General features: G+C 40.8%; 2 protein-coding genes and 1 long non-coding RNA gene across 25 annotated transcripts in view; 1 reads left to right on the forward strand and 2 right to left on the reverse strand.

The window, feature by feature from the left end:
• LOC127932247 (ubiquitin carboxyl-terminal hydrolase 37-like) overlaps positions 1 to 5,858 on the reverse strand; it is a 159,754-nt gene extending 153,896 nt beyond the window's left edge. The window contains exon 1 of one of the 2 annotated variants that reach the window (XM_052527289.1): positions 5,732 to 5,858. The gene's annotated coding sequence lies outside the window, so the exon portion shown is untranslated. Of the gene's footprint in view, positions 1 to 1,676; positions 1,758 to 5,731 lie in introns of those variants that run through there. The other variant, XM_052527288.1, reaches the window with a different exon arrangement.
• LOC118388965 (ubiquitin carboxyl-terminal hydrolase 37-like) overlaps positions 1 to 17,485 on the reverse strand; it is a 203,395-nt gene that overhangs the window by 157,600 nt on the left and 28,310 nt on the right. For 10 of the 22 annotated variants that reach the window (XM_052527281.1, XM_052527278.1, XM_052527283.1 and 7 more), the window contains 10 exons: positions 13,557 to 13,679; positions 12,945 to 13,106; positions 12,467 to 12,598; positions 11,735 to 11,867; positions 11,495 to 11,631; positions 11,253 to 11,352; positions 11,039 to 11,118; positions 10,588 to 10,838; positions 10,334 to 10,380; positions 10,071 to 10,149 (listed from right to left, as the gene is read on the reverse strand). In XM_052527281.1, the coding sequence (XP_052383241.1) occupies positions 10,071 to 10,149; positions 10,334 to 10,380; positions 10,588 to 10,838; positions 11,039 to 11,118; positions 11,253 to 11,352; positions 11,495 to 11,631; positions 11,735 to 11,867; positions 12,467 to 12,598; positions 12,945 to 13,106; positions 13,557 to 13,679 (1,244 nt within the window). Of the gene's footprint in view, positions 1 to 6,089; positions 6,209 to 8,131; positions 8,440 to 8,462; positions 9,104 to 9,188; positions 9,325 to 10,070; positions 10,150 to 10,333; positions 10,381 to 10,587; positions 10,839 to 11,038; positions 11,119 to 11,252; positions 11,353 to 11,494; positions 11,632 to 11,734; positions 11,868 to 12,466; positions 12,599 to 12,944; positions 13,107 to 13,556; positions 13,910 to 17,485 lie in introns of those variants that run through there. The other 12 variants (XM_052527271.1, XM_052527268.1, XM_052527270.1 and 9 more) reach the window with 8 other exon arrangements.
• The window catches only part of LOC118388964 (uncharacterized), a 26,389-nt gene continuing 8,904 nt past the window's right edge, over positions 1 to 17,485 (forward strand). The window contains exon 1 of the long non-coding RNA XR_008144657.1: positions 1 to 394. This is a non-coding gene — a long non-coding RNA (uncharacterized LOC118388964). The remainder of the gene's footprint in view (positions 395 to 17,485) is intronic.

Consider the following 17,485-nt stretch of genomic DNA (forward strand, 5'->3'; position numbering starts at 1 on the left):
TTCCATCCAAAGAGTTCAATCTTGGTTTCATCAGACCAGAGACTTGTTTCTCATGGTCTGGGAGTCCTTTAGGTGCCTTTTGGCAAATTGCAAGTGGGCTGTCATCTGCCTTTTCCTGATCATTGGACTGCTGCAGAGATGGTTGTCCTTCTGGAAGGTTCTCCCATCGCCACAGAAGAACTGAGGCAATGGAAAGATGTGGGTTGATGAAAGAGAAACAAGCCACCACCACCACTCAGAGCATCCAAGGCCAGAAGAGGAAGAGGTGCCAGCTCTGCCCAAGCGCAAAAGATAGAAAAGTCAGCTGCTGGTGTTCTCAGTGCAACACATCCGTCTGCAAAGAGCAGTCACATGCTTGTGGTTTGTAACAAATGCATGGACTAAGACAGCATAAGTAAGCATCACACACACTTTGTTGCTTTTCGTGTTCACGTTTTCTAAATTCACAATTGTTAGTGTTGTCGTTTATATTGATGATGAACTTTGGATTTTCAAATAAATGTTTTGAAATATTATAAAACATGCTTAAAGATGGTTTTAAATTTTTGCTCACAATAAAAAGGTTGAATGTGAAAAATATGCTCATATTTTCAATAGCTGTTATGCATTTTCATCATATGTTATCATTGAAATGTGTATCAAAATGTTGAAGAGTGACAAAAAAAACATTTAAAACAATCAAATAATTATTGAAAAGGTCCAAATCAGCACTCAAAAGATTTATGTTCCACAAAATGGATAATATTTTAGACCCATATAAATAAAACATATATTACATTAACGGTTCATTTTGACCCTGCATATGCATTCTTGGGGCGCCATGTTTACTATGCATCTTAGGGTTAAAGTAGCAATAGAATGAAACAAACAGGCATTCTATTTTTGATCTATTATAGTAGACACCGAGCAAGTGTTGCATGTGTGCAAAAATAACTTTAAGAGTAAAAAATAATAATAATAAAATCACACAAAAGTGTTAATGTCAAGTTCAACACAACAAAAGCCATATCTTTGGGCTACACTGCACGTAATAACATTGTACGATTTCTGCCTGTGGACATCTGTTCTACAATGTGCAGCAGAGCATGATACCCTTTGTTGGCACAATTGATCTCTTTCAGGCAGAGAGTACACCTGGCATACCTCTTTTTAACCACTGAGAGTGAAAGTGTATGGCGTTTCTTTCACCTATATTGGCATCCAGCATAAGCCAGGCCCAGCTCCAGCTACACTTGATCCCTGAATCCACTTGTTTAACAAGCAACGCCTCATTTTCACCTAATTCTCTCATTCTGAAAATTAACCATATACTGTCGAGGGAAAACATTAGTTCACATACAGTAGTTAGTTCGTTAGCTAGTTAACATTTCACACAGATTGTCAGGGTCCAGTAAGCAACTGACGTGTTATAACTTGAGGAACGGCAAGGTGTCGTATAACGTTACCAATTAATACTATAGCGAATTGGTTAGGGAACTAACGTTAGCTCATTTGATGTTGGAACGTTAGCTAGCTGTCTGGCTTTATTAGCCAGCTAAGTTTCAAACAATAAACTCAATTATTTGATCAGCTAAGTTTGCTCAACATTTCTCTGGCTAACTAACGGATAATTCGATCCAGCAACAGTACTATATAGCAAAATACAATTACTTGTTTCACCACACTTTCTCCCTCACCTCAAACTTTCCAAATGCCAGTTGTTTTTCGGTTACAGCTCATGAAGTACGCTTCTTCACCTTATCACCCTGGTCAGCGTTATCTCACCTACCTCTTCATTATCGTTCAGCGGACGCTCTGCTGTAACTGGCGAACTGCCTTTGCACCCTACTGTTCTCTTTCTGCAACTAGAAAATAGCCTTTATATCGGACGTTCTAAACACACTTTATACCGGCGTCAGTCTTGTTGTTATTGACGATATAACATTTCTACCACTGTGTCGCAGTTTTTTACTAGTTGTCTTCAGGACTTGCCTCAAATTAATATTCATCATGTACATCGAATTGTTAAATCAGCCTCCTTGACTCCAGCTAGCAATAATTAAAAGGGGTTCAAGATGTATATAGGAAGCTACTTAGATAGGTATATAGTGAATAACGTTACCAAGTCAGTGACAGATATAACGTTAGCTAGCGACAATCATATTAGCTAGTGTTGGATTCTATATTAGCTAGCTAATTTAACTATTAATTGTAGCTAGCTAGATAATTACTTCGTAAAATGATACAACGTTGACAGAATCTACCTGAGAACGTGTGTATTTTCGTTAGCTTGGTTAAGTTATGCTTGCTAGCCATATTTGCTAGCTAAAAATAATTGTTATTCATGTCTTCTAAACATTATCTAACTAAGATACATTGACAGGGGAGATTACCGTGAGGGCTGCCTGTCACAGGTCCATGGGGAAGAGTGAAAAGCCGCACAGCATGAGAGTAGGGAAAGGTTATAGATGGCTACTAGGGACCTTGTTAAACATCTCCTGTGGGACACTGTCATCATTGTCAAAATGTGTTGGAGACAGTGTCAACGTTTAATCTTATCAATAGATAGATATTAATGATGGGTCCCAATCCCAATTTAGAATTGCCCACAGGTTATTTGGTAAAGATATGTTGATGCAGTGTTTGGTAATTGTGTTACTGAGACACAATGTATTCCTGTATAGTTAATTGAGCCCCTAGTTAAGAAGACCAGAAACTACTGTTTATTGTTATTTATGGGCTGCATCATTCTTGTTTCTCACTTCAGTCTTTCATCACACTTATCTTCACAGATGGTGTTAAAGCACTCCGTACCAGGGATCGTGGTCCAACGCCACTGCTCCTGTGTTGCAGGAAGTGCTGTGTGCAATCATCTGGTGGCCTTTCTTTACCAGACAGCGCACAACTCTATAAACTGAACATTCCTGCTGCACCACCAGTTCACAGCTGCACAGACACAGAACAGCGTTGGCACGAGCCAAGAACACTTGTGAGTCTATCAATATCCATAAAAAAATGCACCTGAAAAGTATTTAGCCTATGTAACAGTAAATCCTTGTTAAGTATTGTGTGAAGCCAGGTCCGGTTGATGGGATAAGAGTTCCGTAAACTTACTAACTTGTGTGCTGATGGAATAAGGTAAGTTGGAGGTTCCTAGAATGGAAACATTTCGAAAACATTTTTGTGATTTTTTAAAAATCTATAAATATGTATATTTTAATCCATTTTATTTCAACTTTTGGGCTTGTGCTGTTTCTGGAAAAGTCTGTGTCTACTATGAGTCTGTGTCATAGTAATCTCTCCAACCTGATATTAAGGTTTTAAAATGTTTTGCAGAAGTTGTCTCTACAAAGCACTCCATGGATATACGCCTGACATGGACCTTCTCCGCGTCTCAGAAACATATGCCAACTTTTCTCCACTTACTTCCCCTCTTGTGACAACAGTGGAAATGTCAGCTGATGTGCCCCTGGTTGAGTCCGCCTTTGGGCCAGTGCAAGCTGGCAGTGTGCTGTCCTATCAACTTCCACAGCCAAAGACCCGTGAAATTGTGAAAATTGCCGATGCCCCTTCTCCACTAATACTTCCGTTAGATGGCAACAGGCTTCCCAGTGTGCTTACATCCTTAGCCATCAGGGGCAGTTCCAGGTCAAGGCATTAGAGACAACCTACGAGATGTCACACAAAGTCGAGGTTGCTACAAGGGAGCAGAGCAGCAGCCCGGAATGGCATCAGCTCAGGAAAATGAGAATAACATCCTCTCGTTTCCGAGAGGTTTGCCATGTCCGGGGAGACCTCAGCGGACCGCCGAGCTGAGCGGATGTTCAAGGGATCTGGTGTGGAGATGAAGAGGGGGCGAGCCATGGAGCCAGTGGCTGTACAGGAATACTGCACACTGAAGAATGTTAACTTCTTTCCATGTGGCTTCGTAGTGCACCCAGATGCTCCGTGGTTAGGATCTTCTCCGGATGAGATCATATTTGATCCCAGTGTGAGACCACACTTTGGACTCTTAGAGGTCAAGTGCCCAAATGTACAAAGTTATGTTGACTGCCTTTACCTGAGGATACAGAATGGAGAGCTGAAGTTGAAGAGATTTCATGCTTACTACTGGCAGGTGCAAGGTCAAATTCTTCTCACAGGTTGTAGCTGGTGTGACTTTGTCATCTGTGCACAGGAGGACATCCTAGTTGAAAGGATATCTAAAGATCTACAGGTTTCAAAAACTATAAGAGAGCAGGTTGAACACTTATTTTTACCACTACTTGCTGAAGTGTCTCTCGCACCTGAATGGATCCCCTCTGCATGGGTGCCAAGTTTAGTGGTTTCATGAAAATAAGTATTGATGTTCTTGTGAAGAAAACTGCAGTATAATATATTTGTTTAAAATAATGTATTTCAGCAAATGTTCAACAGTTCAGTTAATCAATTACACATCTCTAACACTGTATACAGTCTTGCATTCTGGCTATTCTGTGTTTACTTGATTTCTTTTCTTTCCCCCACCCCTAAACTCATTAAAGCCAATTACAAGCTCCACACAAACTGATATTCACTACAACACAAATGATTGATACATGTCGTAGATAAACAAATTATTATTTTGCTACTACCAAATAAACACATGTACAGTAAGGAAATAAATCCAGACTGCTTGAAGATCTCCTTGTCAATCGCAGATCCAGCACACAAGGATGACAAAGTGACAGCTCCATGTGGTGACATTCCCAACATGCCCTTAAAGGTACAGTGTGACTTGTAGGACATTTTTCATCAATAATGACTAATTATGTATACATTTCAATCAGACTAATCAGAATACTATTATGTTACTGTATATGTACTAATCAGAATGAATACTATTATGTTACTGTATATGTATTAATTTTCTTTCTAATCCTAGTACTGAATATAATGTGTGTAAATATAATCAAGAATTAGAACAATGACTGTCTGTTCCTGGGTAGAAATGAATGAACTATATCGCCAGACTGGCTAGAATCTTATCTACACAGGCTGACCTTGTGCTCTAGACGATGTGGGAAGGCTTGAGAACTATACAGCCTTTGTACCAGTGTCGAGAACAGACGGAACAGTTTGAAAACTGACGTCATTTTCAGTTTATAACCTGTGATAAAATGTATAATGAGCAATAAACACGAGAATAAACACAGCTGGTGTCACGTTCTGACCTTTATTTCCTTTGTTTTGTATTTATTTAGTATGGTCAGGCGTGAGTTGGGTGGGCAGTCTGTTTGTTTTTCTAGGTTTTGGGTATTTCTATGTTTCAAACAAGTATGGTTCTCAATCAGAGGCAGGTGTCATTAGTTGTCTCTGATTGAGAATGTACTCTCAGCCTGGGTTTCACTGTGTGTTTGTGGGTGACTGTTCCTGTCTCTGTGTTTTGTACCAGATAGGGCTGTTTTTGGTTTTCCACATTTATTGTTTTGTAGTGTTCGTGTTTATCTTTTTTTTATTAAACATGAATCAATATAACCACTTATGCGTTTTGGTCTGCCTCTACTTCACCACAGGAATACCGTTACAGCTGGTTGATTTCAAAGACTGGTCTCTGTCCATTTTATACAAATAAGGGTCTTACAGACTCTTATGAATTGACATAAAGTGATTAATTTTAATTGGTGTTTTAAAACCGAGGAATTTAATTCCTGTAACAGGAAGAAAACACCTCACTCTTCAGTAGTAGTGAAGATGTTGTCTGGCAGCGGAGTTCAGTGCAGTCGATCACTACCTGGGTGTCTGGATAGTCCTTGAACTCGGGTGGCAGGTGGGCTTTGATGGTTTCCCTGGGGATCCATATCCGTGCTGATCCAAGCAGACAGTAGAGGTAGTTGGCCCAAGAGATGATAATCCGTCTCACTGTCGATTGGTGGATGCTGAACCAATGGGCCAAATCCTTCTGCTTCAGACCCAGCGACAGATGAGTCATAAACAAGAACTTGTCGATTGATGGCAGTGTCTGAACATAAAGAAAAATGTTTTAGTACAATATAGTCCTTATATTCGGTCCATAACAAAAAGTAAATCATGTTTTGAAATTACAGTAAGATCAAATAATATTCAAAGTATTTAATGAAGTTGTCCCTTACCGGTTTTCTTCGAGTAACACTTGTTTCAGATGGATTGGTGCTTGTGACTTTTAAACCTGGTCTCTGCTGGCCGCTCAGTCAAGTGCCAGAAGGCCATCAGGTGTGTGTAGATTGCATATCTAAAGACAGACCCAGAGTATTTGAATACCAAAAAAAGCTCATTACTATTATTGCCCATCTTCTCTGAGCATCAAGTAGCACTAGACATGACCAAGCTGCTAGTGTAGCCTGTTTTACTTGTTACTGCAATACTACTGTAATTCATAGCAGCTATCATCACAGCAGTGAATTTGTTTTAAATGTTCCATTATTTAACCTGGGAAGTGGACTTAGAACCAAATCTTATTTGCAGTGACGACCTGGGAGCATTTTTGGGGGTTAACTGAAATCTAATGTAAGACAATATACAGTTGAAGTCGGAAGTTTACATACACTTAGGTTGGAGTCATTGAAACTCGTTTTTCAACCACTCCACAAATTTCTTGTAAACAAACTATAGTTTTGGTAAGTCGGTTAGGCCATCTACTTTTGTGCATGGCACAATACATTTTTCCAACAATTGTTTACAGACAGATTATTTCACTTATAACTCACTGTATCACAATGGGTCAGAAGTTTACAAACACTAAGTTGACTGTGCCTTTAAACAGCTTGATAAAATCCAGAAAATTATTCCATGGCTTTAGAAGCTTCTGATAGGCTAATTGACATCATTTGAGTCAATTGGAGGTGCATCTGTGGAAATATTTCAAGGCTTACCTTCAAACTCAGTGCCTCTTTGCTTGACTTCATGGGAAAATCAAAAGAAATCAGCCAAGATCTCAGAAAAACAACCGCTCAGGAAGGAAACGCGTTCTGTGAACGTACTTTGGTGTGAAACGTGTAAATCAATCCCAGAACAACAGCAAAGGACCTTGTGAAGATGCTCGAGGAAACAGTTACAAAAGTATCTATACACACAGTAAACCGAGTCCTATATCGACATAACCTGAAAGGCCGCTCAGCAAGGAAGATGCCACTGCTCCAAAACCGCCATAAAAAAGCCAGACTACAGTTTGCAACGCACATGGGGACAAAGATCGTACTTTTTGGAGAAATGTCCTCTGGTCTGATGAATCAAAAATAGAACTGTTTCGCCATAATGACCATTGTTATGTTTGGAGGAAAAAGGGGGAGGCTTGCAAGGCAAAGAACACCATCCCAGCCGTGAAGCACGAGGGTGGCAGCATCATGTTGTGGGAGTGCTTTGATGCAGGAGGGACTGGTGCACTTCACAAAATAGATGGCATCGTGAGGAAAGGAAAATTATGTGGATATATTGAAGCAACATCTCAAAACATCAGTCAAGAAGTTAAAGCTTGGTTGCAAATGGGTCTTGATGACCCCAAGCATACAGCCTAAGTTGTGGCAAAATGGCTTAACGACAACAACGTCAAGGTATTGGAGTGGCAATCACAAAGCCCTGACCTTAATCCTATAGAACATTTGTGGGCAGAACAGAAAAAGTGTGTGCAAGCTAGGAGGCCAACAAAACTGACTCAGTTACACCAGCTCTGTCAGCAGAAATGGACCAAAATTCACCCAACCTGTTGTGGAAGGCTACCTGAAAAGTTTGACCCAAGTTAAATCATTTAAAGGCAATGCAACCAAATACTAATTGAGTGTATGTAAACTTCTGACCCACTGAAAATGTGATGAAAGCAATAAAAGCTTAAATAAATAATTCTCTCTACTATTATTCTGACATTTTGACATTCTTAAAATAAAGTGATGATCCTAACTGACCTAAGACTGGGAATTTTTACTAGGATTAAATGTCAGGAATTGTGAAAAACGGAGTTTAAATGTATTTGGCTAAGGTGTATGTAAACTTCCGACTTCAACGGTGCATTCAATGTGCCTACTTATGCTAAGATACGCTAGCCTAGTTTTAAATAACAATGAACACGTTCTTAAAGGTAAGATGGACTTTGGGATAATAATAATAATTCATTGTAAATAAAACAATAGTAATGCTGGATAACAATAAATCGTTACTGTACCTTGTGTAAAAACGCATATCCTCGTCAGAACCAGAAAATCGCACCAAAGCTGTGTTGGGCAGTCAGTTTCTCCAGCTTGGCTCGAAGCTCCTCAATTTCTCTTACGTGCTCATGATTTGCCATTAGGGCCGTGTCCAGGGTTGCGGGTTCAGGGGCTGCACAGTAATCACGTGTCTGGACCTGATCAGAGGTGGCACAGTCCATAGGCAGCGCACCTTGTTCTTCATCCTCCTCAGTCGGAGCAGGAGGTTTCAGTCTTCTTTCCCAAACACCAGGTCTCTTTTCATTGTGCCAGTTCCATGAGAAGACTAGGAACAAAACCTCTTTTTAGGAATTGTCGCTCCCCAATGTTTCCTTCAACAAAGTCACTCTCATTAGCACCTCATTCGCGGGGCTGTAATTTAAACGTAGCCATTGCAAACTATTTCAGTCAGAAATGCATCAACAACAGTTAGATAGCTATCAAGCTAATGATAAAAACAATAGCAGAAATCGCTGCAGGAAGTCATCAACCCTGTAGGAAGTAAATTAGAACATTGGAGGCGGTATAATGCACAGACCCTATTGATTGTCTCTTCTCTCTTCAGTCACGTGCTACATCCTGTTGTTATGTGAACGACTGGCTGAGCCTTGGATACATCCAGTATGGCCCCAAACACGCATTACTTGTTCACTTAAAGCCAGTAGTGATCATAACACCCCCACCCCCCTTGTTGAGGCTGGGCAGGGACTGTTGAAGCTGGGCTTGGTGCTGCCCCTGTTGAGGAAGGTCTAAGGATGTTGAGGCTGGGCCTGGGACTAACCCTGTTGAAGCTGGGCTGAGGGTATTTAGTCTAGGCCTGGTACAACCCCTGTTGAGACTGGGCTGAGCCTTTTGAGGCTGAGCTTGGTGTGTGGAGGCTGGTCCGGGTGCTGACCCTGTTGAGGCTGGTGCTGGTGGCCCTGTGTGCTGGGGCCTAATGCTCTCCTGCCCTGAAGGGTGAAAGGAACAACTTACTGTACATATAGTACACATATATAGCAACACAAGAATATAGATGAAGAGAGTAAGCAGTACCTGAACATATAGAAGAGCAGGTAAGCACTCCGGGCTCTGGTCCTCAGCACAGTGGCTTCATTGGACATTGACACTTGGCTGTCGTTACAGCAGAACCAGTTTCCACTTGCATTCAAGATGTCACTAATGTAGTGTCCTGTGGAACGAAGAAGACAGACTCGAGGTCAAGGGTCAGGCTCTTGTGGGTAATGGAGTGTGTTATAACAGTTAAACAGTTCATTTGGAAGGTATTTTATCTGTTACAAGTGTCAAGTTTGGAAATCAGAGATAAACACATACACGTGGCATGCCTCTCCATTCCTTTGAATTAAATTGCGCAAACTCTAAACATATAGCAGTGCTTGTCGGGATGGCACTTTGCTCTGAAGCCTGCAGGCTTGCTCGCTTGGTCTAAGAGGCTATCAGAAGGTCTAATTATCCCCTACACCAGGGTTCCCCAACTGGCGGACCGTGGGATGAATTTGGCCCACGGGTGATTTGGCGCCCCCATGTTTTCTGAGTAAAAATTGTAATTGTTAAGACTGTAAAAGCACCAGCAAATCAGTTCCAAGTGATTTTCATTTTGGAAATCTGTTCCAAACTACTCCCACGCACAATTAAAGAGACATACGTGATTGTACACAAATGTATGCAAGGTTTGAAATGCGTCAAATATGATATCTGTTTGGGCTTCTTACGGTCAATTTGCAGTCTACAAATTATTATTATCATCCCCGGCCTTCAACCCTCAATCATTTTCACTCCCTCAGCTTTGGGATACTTGTTTAAATGGCAGAGGCGCACGTGAATACGCAAATTGAAAGTGAAGGGAGTGATTTGGGATTCAGCCTATGCCATATGTACTGTGCATTTGCATGTATGTGTTTTAAGGTATTTACTTACCGGAGTTTGCGGAGCCTCCCAAATGAGAGACTACGCCAGTCAGCTGGTAGTAGCCATTCACTGACTTCACTGGCTGCTTCTTCAGTAAGAAAACACATGTGATCATTGGATTCTCTTTTCCCCTACAGTCCAGAACACTGTCTACAGTTCACAACACTACTAATCTACTGCAGGAGGTCTACTATATCGTGTCCTCCTCATAACTATCTCAGTGTTCTGTCATGACTTATATTTCACTGGTTTCACTCTCTATCTCTCCTCACCACTGAGGCTGTCCACAGCACTTTCCCTGGTTCCTGGTCATTTGAATCTGAGGGGTCAAATATACATAAAGAGCTGTGAAAACATGGTCGCTTGTCTGAATTGCTCTGGTCTAAAACAGCTTCCGTACATCACTGACGATGTCTGAGAAACATTTTAATTTGCAGCTTCTAGCTTCTCTGTCTGCAGGACCGTTTGGGAGTGGGTGGCTTGTGTGGTGTTGGAACAAGAATAGTGTTGTGATGCCATGACCTACCTGAACAGCAGAGGGCGCTATCTTTGGCCTCTCCGGGTGGGTTGGAGACTTGGCTGTCGAGGGTCTGGGGGATGGACACCTGAATATTGGGGGTCTGGTTGGTGAGGGCCTGTGGGCTGGCACTGTGCAGGGGTGGCACCGTGTCCCCACAGAAGGTGGAGAGCCTCAGCTCCGAAGGAAACAAAAGAGGAGCCTCCAGCTTCTCCAACCCCCCAGGTCCTCCAAACCTCTTCAGATGCAGAACCAGCACACTGCCCAGAGACAGAGAAGAACAGACAGACAATGAAACCAGTCAACAAATAACAGATGAGTGAAATTTGTTCGGTGGTGCTCATCCCTAAGTCCTACAACCTGCTCAGGAAGTAATTACTCCTACATGCTCAGGACACAATGACCACTCATTTCATTAAATACTGCCAGTTCTATGAGAGGTTATAAAGGAGCAACTCACAGAGGCAGTGTGTGGAACTGCTCCACCTTTGAGGCGTGGAGGCCCTTGCAACCCGCACATGTGAATTCAACCTTTTCTCTCTGGGTTAGAAACAAAAGCATTACAAAATGAGTGATACCACTACAATAATAAGACACCGTATTCTGAGACAGTGGGCAGCTTGCCCTGGGTGTTAGTCTCTACACCCAGGGCTAACTAAACCCTACGTGCTGACTTTGAAAGTGAGTGCAAGGCTGCTTAGCAAGGTGCGCTCAGAGCTGAAGTCCAATGAGAGGTGATTGTAGTCCTCTCTGGTGGACGACTCGCGCCCACAGCTTCAGAAGCAGGACAAAGAGAAGAAAAATGCATCAGGTTTCTGTTTCAGGTCTCTACAATGTTTTGCCATGTGTTTTGTAATATCATTTGAAGAAAGATCATGTTACCAGTAGATACATTACAACCAATGGGAGCTCTTACCTGGTACATGTGCGCACTGAGACAAGCTGGAACTCCAGCTGGGAAACAGGGCAGGTATAGTTCACCCCGAGTGTCTTCAGTATCATGCCCTCCTCCTTCAGCTGGCACAGCATATTCACAAGTAACTCGTGTGCGTCCTTTGATGAGAAAGAAAAATACCAAGATAAAATCAAATTATTGAGAGAAAATGAACCCTTGCTAAAAGAGTGCATGTTCAGAAGAGAGTAGTGCCTCAGTTACCTGTTGCGTGTCCCCCAGATACTTCAAATCATATCCCGACAAGGAGTACTTGACCTTCCACATGAGGTCTGCTTTTGAGGCCTGGTTTGCGCCACTGTCAGGTAGACCCGAACGGTGCACATCAGACAGACACCTGTAGGGGAGACAGAGAGTAAATTAGCAGCTGACTGGATGGTGTCAGCTTACGGCTGAAGAGGCAGATGAGTATATCCAAATATTTTTTATCTTGCAGCACCCCATCATTAGAAATGATTAATTCGATTCAATATAATTTCAACTTTGAGGACTGACAATGAAGCAAAACAACAAAAATGTGTTGTTTATTCTCCTAAGATATTTGGTTTGGATACTGCTCTCAATTCCAGAGCATTTTAAAAGCTACCAAATGTCCCATACTAATGTGGAATGTTCAGTCAATGACCTGTATGGGTAATATAGTCATTCTACAGTTTCCAAATTGGCCTACAAATATCTACATCATAATCATTGTGTCATTGTTGTTCCTCTGGGTTATGAAGATTCCTGAAAACAAAACAAAAATGGAAATAAATAAATAAATGCAGCGGAATGTGAAGTGGTTAATGTTAGGGAAAGGGTTAGCAAAAATGCTTTCCTAACCTGCTACGAAAATCACTTTCTGTAGAAGTGGCATGAAGAGTGTGTCCCTCCTTGATTTTATGAGCAGAAATAATGGGTGGGTGGGGGTGTGTCTAATTTTGTGCCTTCCCTTACCTGAGCAGGTTGGAGAAGGGGGAGGAGCTCCAGAGTTGTTCCTGGCGTAGGATTTCCTTTGAGAAGGAAGGCAGGACCAGGAGGCACTGCAGGGTGGCGTTTAGGAAGCAAGTGTTGCCAATGTTAGGCAACCTGTGAAGAAGAACCAGCCATCAGTACACACATAGAGATACAATATCCTAGAAACATTGAGTGGCCTATGTCATAAACCTTCATAACTCTAGAAAGTGCTGTCAATGGCAGCCATCTTGGTCAGGGATAAGTTATATGTCACTCTATTAGTACACAAAGAAGTGGATGTCCTTTAGACCAAGATCGCCATAAATCATGGGTTTATAAATATCTAATAAAACGGACATGCTTGATAGTAAGCCCCATCCCCATAGTATATCAGACATTGATCTCTAAACAATAAAGAGCTTATTTTCAATGCATCTGCATTGTGTTGTGGTTGCATTTGCAGTGTGTTTTGGTTTACCCAAGAAGTTCCATGTTGACCAGGGCCCCCCGTTCTCCTCTGGCCCCCTGGGTCTCCTCTGACCTTCTGGTGGCTGAGCTGGCCCTGGGAAGAGTCTGGCTTCTGGCACCTGAGCCTGACCTCTGGGGCCTTGAGATAGAGTGGTCCTGAAGAGACAGAGGTCTTAAGGAAGGAGAGAAATAGGTGTAAAGCTTCCAAAGGATAGAGATACTGTGTAGAGTGATACTCTCTCTCTTAAATACTATACTGTACTATAAACACAGTCTGAGTAGTTATGAATGTATTGATGTCCATATAAATGCAGTGTACTAAGTAGACCAGGGCAATAGGTTAGTACTCTATTTATCCACTAGATGTGATTAGAAGAGCCTAAAACTGCAGTTTGAGGAAAATAACTTTCTAGGACTGTGTTATCAAGCGTCTCAGAGTAGGAGTTTGATCTAGGGTCAGTATTTCCTTTTAGATCATAATAAATCAGATTATTATGGACAGAGAGGACCTGATCCTAGATTAGCTCTCATACTCTTGATTAACACTGGCCCTGGTCTTGTCGCTCTAAAGCCAACTCTTCAAGGGGACTCTAGGATGGCACTGTACTTTTGTTTCAATTACCTGACTGTTGCGCCCTCTTGGCTGGTGTCTCCATGACTGTCCAGAGGGTTGGTAGGAGAGGGAGAACTAGGACGGGACACCACTGGAGAGGATTTCACTTGGGAAGGGTGTTTGGCAGGTGCCCTGGGGAGAGAGGGCTGTTTAGCAGGAGAGCAAGGCTGAGAGGAACAGTTAACAGGAGAGGGAGGTGGATAGAGGGAGGAGAGTTGGTCAGAGGGTGAGGGGTCAGAGGTGGCGGAGGAATTCCGTTCAGAACGGTCAGTTGGAATTGGAGAGGGAGATGAAGTGCTACTCTCCTTCTTATTTCTTGTCTTCTGCTCCACATCAATTGAATTGGCTTTCTGCCGTTTTTTCTGTTGACAAGAATATGTGTTACTGCTAAATCATTTTCCCCGATCCCCAGCCAATGTAGAAAAAAAAATGTGTGGGGGGGTCATATTAATAGGAACAGGTAGGCCTAAATTAGAGGAACTTAGCTATCTATCCTCAACCTCAAAACAACACAGTATAGACAAGTTACATTGAGTGACATTTGCAAAAGCTGAACTTCATATACATTTCATGTACACTTTTTATGTATTCGTCAATCAGAATCTACTTTTACTTCATTCTTCCCGCTAGGTCTAAGAGAAAAATACTACTCCAGAATTGAAGTAGTTGTTAATTGATTAAATGACCTGATTTCATACCTTTTTGCACCAGCAGAAACAAGCCATGTCGATAACCAATTAAGACTGATACATATCCACATTACATCATTTTTCAAATTGGCTTTAAGACCATTGTGATGTCATCGGTCATGTATGACACCATAGTCTGGCAACCCAATCTAGAATTGTTTCAAATATAGAGTTCAATTATCAAATATGTTTTATTGAATGTAAAGTTCTGCAGTATACATACAATATTGTAGATATGCTCCATTGTTTTCTTGTTCCTTTTTTTACATACAGTTTTTATATATTGTTTATTTGAACATGCCACCACAATAAATGCATTTTAAGTGCCTTCATCTTCCTGGTTTTTTGATAGCTTCCATGTTGTTTGTGGGTTGGTCATCGGTTTATTGAAATGCTAAATGCTTTTTCACATATTCACCAGCAGATGGACAACGGTTGGTCAAAAGAATGTGAACAGGTTTAGCCTAAACCTCAAATAACAATCCAGTTTGGTTAGGGACAGTTTTCCGTATTCAATCTTGCCCTGAGGGCAGCTCTGCCCAATGGTCAGTGGGCAGAGCTTAAAGTGCCCAGTGAAAGTTAATAACCTATCTGATGGAGCTTAAGAATTTTCAAAAGACTAAATGGCCAAATGTTGCACAATCCAGGTATGGAAAGCTCCTAGATTTACTCAGAAATACTCACAGCTGTAATCGCTGCCAAATGTGCTTCAACAAAGTATCGACTTAGGGGTTTGAATACTTACAGTATGTAAATTGAATATTTTATTTAATTTTCAATACATTTGCAAACATTTCAAAAAACATGTTTTAACTTTGTCGTTATGGGCTATTTTGTATAATTGGGTGAGAGAAAAAATATATTTACTCAATTCTAAATGCAGTCTGTAACACAACAAAATGTGGAAAAAGTCTAGGGGTGTGAATACTTTCTGAAGACACTGTAGGTGAAGATGAATCCACTAATTAAGTCACTCTGGTTAGGAGCGTCTGCTAAATGACTCAAATGTAAACATAATAGAAATTCATTGTAAATAATGTATTGTGTCACTTTGGAGTCACTTATTGTAAATAAGAATAGAATACCATGATTAAAGATAGTCATGAATGAATCGTGAATAACGATGAGTGAGAAAGTTTGAGGTATAATTATCATACCCCCAAAAATGCTAACCTCCCGATGTAAGAATATTTTAAGATAATACACAACACAGAGGACTAGAGGTCAATAGGGAATTTACGATCAATGGAAATAGTTGTTTTTCAGTTCAACATCTGTTTAGAATCTGTATAGGAATTTCAGTCCTGTACTCGTAGCTACATGTGTCAAGTTGTCAGTGGTCCAAATACATTGAGCCTGAAACAGGATACTTGTTATTTGCAGGAAATGCAATCTGGTGAGGGCCCAAAACGGTGACACTTTCGTTTTGTTGCACTGAAACATGCAAAATAAATCCCTGATAGTGTCACGCCCTGACCTTAGAGATCCTTATTATTCTCTACGTTTGGTTAGGTCAGGGTGTGACTCGGGTGGGGAAGTCTATGTTTTCTGTTTCTTTGTTTTTGGCCGAGTGTGGTTCCCAATCAGAGGCAGCTGTCTATCGTCGTCTCTGATTGGGGATCATACTTAGGCAGCCCTTTTTCCCATCATTAGGTTGTGGGATCTTGTTTTCTGTTTAGTTTCTGTAGCCTGACAGAACTGTGCGCTTTCGTTTTTTTGACTTTGTTATTTTGTTTGGTGTCATCAATAAAGATACGATGTACGCCCACCACGCTGCACCTTGGTTTCCTTCAACAAACGAGAGATGTTACAGCTAGGGAGAAGTGCAGGTTTGAACTAATTAAACAACAAAGAATATGATCTACATGGTCATTCTCTGTGTGTTAAATAAAAACTGTTTAATGTGAAACTACAGTAACTCAAAGCTAAAAAAAATATATAAAGAAAGCAGTCCAATGTTATTTGTTACCTTGACTTTACTGCAAATGACACTCAAGTCTCTAGAAAAAAACAATACACTAATATTACAGTTAGCCATGACAGCCTTTATAATGCAACACTCATGAGCACATACATCTAAATATTGCACTTGGGAAAAAAACATCTTAAAAACCCTTGGATGCAATGCTGGTCAAAATTACCCTTCCTAATGTTTTTATTTGCTGTATTAACCCCCCCCAAATGTCATCATCTAATATTCCAGGAAATCCTTAAATAATGTGTCTTTAATGTTCTAACATCCTAGTTTTGTTTTTTAATTTCTTATTTTTTAAGTAAAAATAATTTTTGCATCACTACCCCAAGTTTTCAAATGTAGGGTCAAATATGACCCGTATGTATTTCCCAAGGAATTCACTGCATTGATAAAGTCGTCAAATTGACCTATTTTCTTTTTGCTACAAAAATAAAATCCAAGTAATTAATAAATAATATTTATTAAATATCTTGTAATTAATATAATATTTATTAAATATCTTGTTTTTAATGTTCATTAATCACAGTTTTCATTTCTCCTTCTTAACTAATTGAGTAATAGGAGTTTTATTAGGAGGCTCATAAGAATGTTGCCAGATATACAACCAAAATGGTTTTACAGATGCCAATCTGAGATATCCAATTCAGATGACACAGACTACAGTTGAAGTCGGAAGCTTACATACAACTTAGGCAAATACATTTAAACTCAGTTTTTCACAATTCCTGACATTTAATCCTAGTAAAAATTCACTGTCTTAGGTCAGTTAGGATCACCACTTTATTATAAGAATGTGAAATGTCAGAATAATAGAGAATTATTTATTTCAGCTTTCATCACATTCCCAGTGGGTCAGAAGTTTACATACACTCAATTAGTATTTGGCAGCATTGCCTTTAAATTGTTTAACTTGGGTCAAATGTTTTGGGTAGGCTTCCACAAGCTTCCCACAATAAGTTGGGTGAATTTTGGCCCATTCCTCCTTACAGAGCTGATGTAACTGAGTCAGGTTTGTAGGCCTCCTTGCTCGCACATGCTTTTTCAGTTCTGTCCACAAATTTGGAATTGGAAGTATGCGTGGGGTCATTGTCCACTTGGAAGTCCCTAAGCTTTAACTTCCTGACTGATGTCTTGAGATGTTGCTTCAATATATCCACATAATTGTCCTACCTCATGATGCCATCTATTTTGTGAAGTGCACCAGTCCCTCCTCGCAGCAAAACACCCCCACAACAGGATGATGCCACCCCTGTGCTTCACAGTTGGGATGATAT

This window comes from Oncorhynchus keta, chromosome 10, assembly GCF_023373465.1.
Source record: "Oncorhynchus keta strain PuntledgeMale-10-30-2019 chromosome 10, Oket_V2, whole genome shotgun sequence".
Classification (NCBI taxonomy): domain Eukaryota; kingdom Metazoa; phylum Chordata; class Actinopteri; order Salmoniformes; family Salmonidae; genus Oncorhynchus; species Oncorhynchus keta.